Source organism: Mastomys coucha, unplaced genomic scaffold, assembly GCF_008632895.1.
Source record: "Mastomys coucha isolate ucsf_1 unplaced genomic scaffold, UCSF_Mcou_1 pScaffold12, whole genome shotgun sequence".
NCBI lineage: Eukaryota > Metazoa > Chordata > Mammalia > Rodentia > Muridae > Mastomys > Mastomys coucha.
Genome location: NW_022196894.1, coordinates 28,764,405 through 28,768,374, shown reverse-complemented (window position 1 = coordinate 28,768,374; position 3,970 = coordinate 28,764,405). Strand labels below are relative to the sequence as shown.

The 3,970-nt window shown below is 42.1% G+C and overlaps 1 protein-coding gene across 9 annotated transcripts in view; it reads left to right on the top strand.

Moving 5' to 3' along the window:
* Window positions 1-3,970, top strand: part of Acap2 (ArfGAP with coiled-coil, ankyrin repeat and PH domains 2) — a 113,626-nt gene that overhangs the window by 62,225 nt on the left and 47,431 nt on the right. For all 9 annotated transcript variants that reach the window (XM_031363600.1, XM_031363598.1, XM_031363596.1 and 6 more), the window contains exons 5-6: window positions 708-766; window positions 3,195-3,378. In XM_031363600.1, the coding sequence (XP_031219460.1) occupies window positions 708-766; window positions 3,195-3,378 (243 nt within the window). The remainder of the gene's footprint in view (window positions 1-707; window positions 767-3,194; window positions 3,379-3,970) is intronic.

The window sequence follows — 3,970 nt, the reverse complement described above, 5'->3', positions numbered from 1 at the left end:
CTTCTTCGGGGCGGGAGTGGAGCGGGAAGGCTCCGGCATCCTGCTGCACTGGCTGCACCGAGACGAACCGGCAGATGTATTTTAAATTAGAATTATTTGTAAGATTTTCTTGTGATTTGTTTCCCTAGCCTCTGTTCATCTCACTCTATTTCAAATCCAGAGTTTGAAGTCATTCTGGAAAGTCCAAGAGTACTTGGCGTTTCTGCAGTGAGGCATCTGTATTGGGTACGGGGCACCGCAGCACCTGCACATAGCACTCTTCTGAGGACTGAGATTTTGTTCTTCTCTCTACTCAAAGCTGTGCTTTGACCGACAGGACTGTGTAATGCCGACTGGAACTCAATACATCCATTGTTTTTGTGCCCAAGTCTTCCCAGTGGAAGCTCCTGGCTGGAGTCGGCCGTGCTGCTGCTGTGCTGCTGCTGTGCTCGGCTGGTGCGAGGAAAGGGGCTTGTGTTGCTGTTGGGTTGTATCCCAAAAGCTGAAGAAGAGTTGAAATTGGTTTCTTTTCTGTAGTGAAGAAAAGCAAGTTATTTTTGAGGCTCGTAGAATTGGCTCAAAACTGGCTTCAATTTCGTTCATCACTTTCATGGTCTTCAATAAGAAATGAGGTGTCATTGGAATTGGGATGTTTAGCGAGGTGATGTGGTATTTATATTTACATCCTGTTTTCTTTCTAACATTCAGTGTTATGTTTTACTTTCTAGATTCTGTTTGACCAAACTCAGAGATCAATTAAGGCCCAGCTTCAGAACTTTGTCAAAGAGTAAGTCAGCTGTAGTTAAGAGGCTGGGGGTAGCGTGGTGGTGGTGGTGGAGGACTAACCAGCCAGTGGCTGTGGGGGCGTGGCTCAGGGTGGTGGTTGGGGGCGTTGCCGTGGATGTGGCTAAAGAGGCTAAAAGAAAATTATAGGTCTCAAATTTCTGAAAATACTGGCATATTTGCTTTGTTAAATGTGTTTCATTTCTTCTGAGTCTGAGGGAATCAGAGTCACCTTGAGCATATGAGAGTCCAGACAGTTTTCTCAGTGCAGATAAAAATGTAATTTCAAAGCCCCAAGGATGGTTGAAATGCTTACAGTTGTCTAGTCTCAGTGTGGTATTTTCTTTGAAGAGAAGATAATGTAATAAATAAGAATAAGCAAAGAATGAGCCACAGAAAGGAGTATGTTGTTGCTTGTGACGATTTGGAAGAGTTGTATCATGTTTACATATGAAATAAAATTGAACTAGGAGTAAAAAAGCAAGTTCAGCCGGGCAGTGGTGGTACACGCCTTTAATGCCAGCACTTGGGAGGCAGAGGCAGGTGGATTTCTGAGTTTGAGGCCAGCCTGGTCTACAGAGTGAGTTCCAGGACATCCAGGGCTATATAGAGAAACCCTGTCTCGAAAAAAAAAAAAAAAAAAAAAAAAAAAAAAAAAAAAAAAAAAAAAAACAAAAAAAAGTAAGTTCAAAGTTTCCAAGGTAAGGAAAACTTCTTTTCCACATTAGTAATCTAGTTTTTCTACAGTTTCTAAGCTGAGAGTTTATGAGGTTAATTCGGACACAGTGTTAAAGATAAGTGTGGGACATTGTACCACAGTAGAAGGGTCGGATATCGTTATCTGTTGCTGGGAGTAGTTAATTTTGGGTTGGTGGTTTTTTAGACAGTGCCTCAGGTGGACAACCCCCCCTGCCCCCCCCCAGCCCTATGTGTTAAGCAAGGGCTCTGCCTGCAATCTACAGTCCTAGCCCGTGGGTTAGGCTTTATCCTACAAAGATGTCTCAAAGCGGCATTTACGAGTTACTTCGTAATGCTTTAACTCTTTTTTTTTTTAATTCCATAGTTTTTTAGATGTATCTATTATAATTAAAAACGTTTGTCTTCAGCTTATTTTGCCAGCTTCCTAGTACACGTAGGGGCAGAGAAGCATCACACGACTGAGGACTCTGAGAGCCAGGGTTTCATCTTTTGAGACCTTTACAGGCTGGTCTTCTGTCTCCACTGGGCCCGGCTCTTTACACACGTGTGTCCTTTATTTTTATCTTTTATGTGTCTCGACTAATTTCTTCCAACAAGATATCGTCTCTTCTGCTCCCTAAATGTGTTTTGAGACAGAATCCTGCTCAATAGCCCAGGCTGGCCTGGGGCTAACAGCTCTCCTTCCTTAGCCTCCTAGAGTTATGACGTAGGAGTGTTACCCCTGAGGTGGGCTTCTGAGTATTGTTTCTTAAAAGCAAAAGTGTGTTTTAAAATATCTCTCAGATCCTCAGGATTTATCTGGAAGGTAAATGAATTTTAATCTTTGGGAAAGACCATTCAAATCTGTATTTCTCTGTAGGAAGTCTTACATTACACTGGTATTTAAAAAACAGTATCATGGGCTGGAGAGATGGCTCATTGGGTAAGAACACTGACTGCTCTTTCAAAGGTCCTGAGTTCAAATCTCAGCAACACATGAAGGCTCACAACCATCTGTAATGAGATCTGACGCCCTTTTCTGGTGTGTCTGAAGTCAGCTACTGTGTACTTACATATAATAAATAAATAAATTAAAAGAAAAGAGTTGTTAAAAAACAGTATCATGGTTAAACCATGTGTATGTTTTGAATTTAAAAAACTTCAGAAAAACAGAAAATTATCTTTCTGTTACATTAATTTTATTATTATTTCCATTTTGAATCATACAGATTTACAAAATGAAACCTTAGCTCACTTTGAGGATTTATATACACAGAATGATAAGTTTCATAAGCCAAAAATTAGAAATCTAAAATGTGCTGGCTGTGGTGGTGCACACCTTTAATCCCAGGGCTCGGGAAGCAGAAGCAGGAAGATGGATCTCTATGAGTTCATGGCCAGCCTGGTCTACAGAGTAAGTTCTAGGATAGCCTGGGCTACACAGAAGAGACCCTATCTCAGGAAAAAAAAAGTCTAAAATAGTCCAAATCTGAATCTTTTTGAGCTTTTATCTTTGAGTTTTGGATTAAGGTGGAAACTCAAAGTCTGTGCAAATATTCCCAAGTCACAAAAGTCCTGGCTCTGAACTTACTTTGCCCGGGCTTCTCAGGTAAGTGACAACCAGGACCTTTGGAAGGATACGTGCTTCAGCTGGGTTAGCGGTGACTGCCAGTGTCTGACGGAGCACATAAAGGGAAGTGTTTAAAGTCTAAGGTTATTTTGAAGAAAGTTTCACTAAATTTTTATTTTTTTAGAGATCTTAGAAAATTCAAAGATGCCAAGAAGCAGTTTGAAAAAGTCAGTGAAGAAAAGGAGAACGCACTAGTAAAAAATGCCCAAGTTCAAAGAAACAAACAGCACGAGGTTGAAGAGGCCGCAAACATTCTCACCGCCACGCGAAAGTGCTTCCGGCACATAGCACTCGACTACGTCCTGCAGGTACTGTGGCTCCTCACGTCTTCTGGAGTGGTTTTCTAGCAGGCTCCTTTGAGTGATTGTACTAGAACGAATAAAGTATGCTTTTTCTTTGATTTAATGTGTTTTTGAGGTAGCTTAGGCTGGCTTTAAACTCACTTTGTAGCCTTTACTGTTTTTCAACTTGGTATGTAGCCCAGGGTGGCCTCAGACTCACTGTGTAGCCTACACTAGTCTCAACTTGCTATCTATCTTCCTGCCTCAATCTTTAGAGTGCTGGGCTAGAGGTGTATGTTTTTACCTCCAGTGGGAAGCAGGACATTCTAGATTTTAGAGAACACCTTCAGCTGTCGATGTGTGAGTGGTTTGGCTTTTCCTGAGAGGTCATCTGACAGAAGTGAGACGGCCTCTGTGCTCACTCCCGTCTAACTGTGAGTTTGAGCAGACTGTGCAGCAGGCATGCACAAGAAACCAGCGATAAAGAAGAGAGTTGGGTTTAGATTTCTCTTGGTCTATTCTTGTTTTTAAGACTGTGTTTTGGCTGGGCAGTGGTGGCACACACCTTTAATCCCAGAGCTTGGGAGGCAGAGGCAGGTGGATTTCTGAGTTCGAGGCC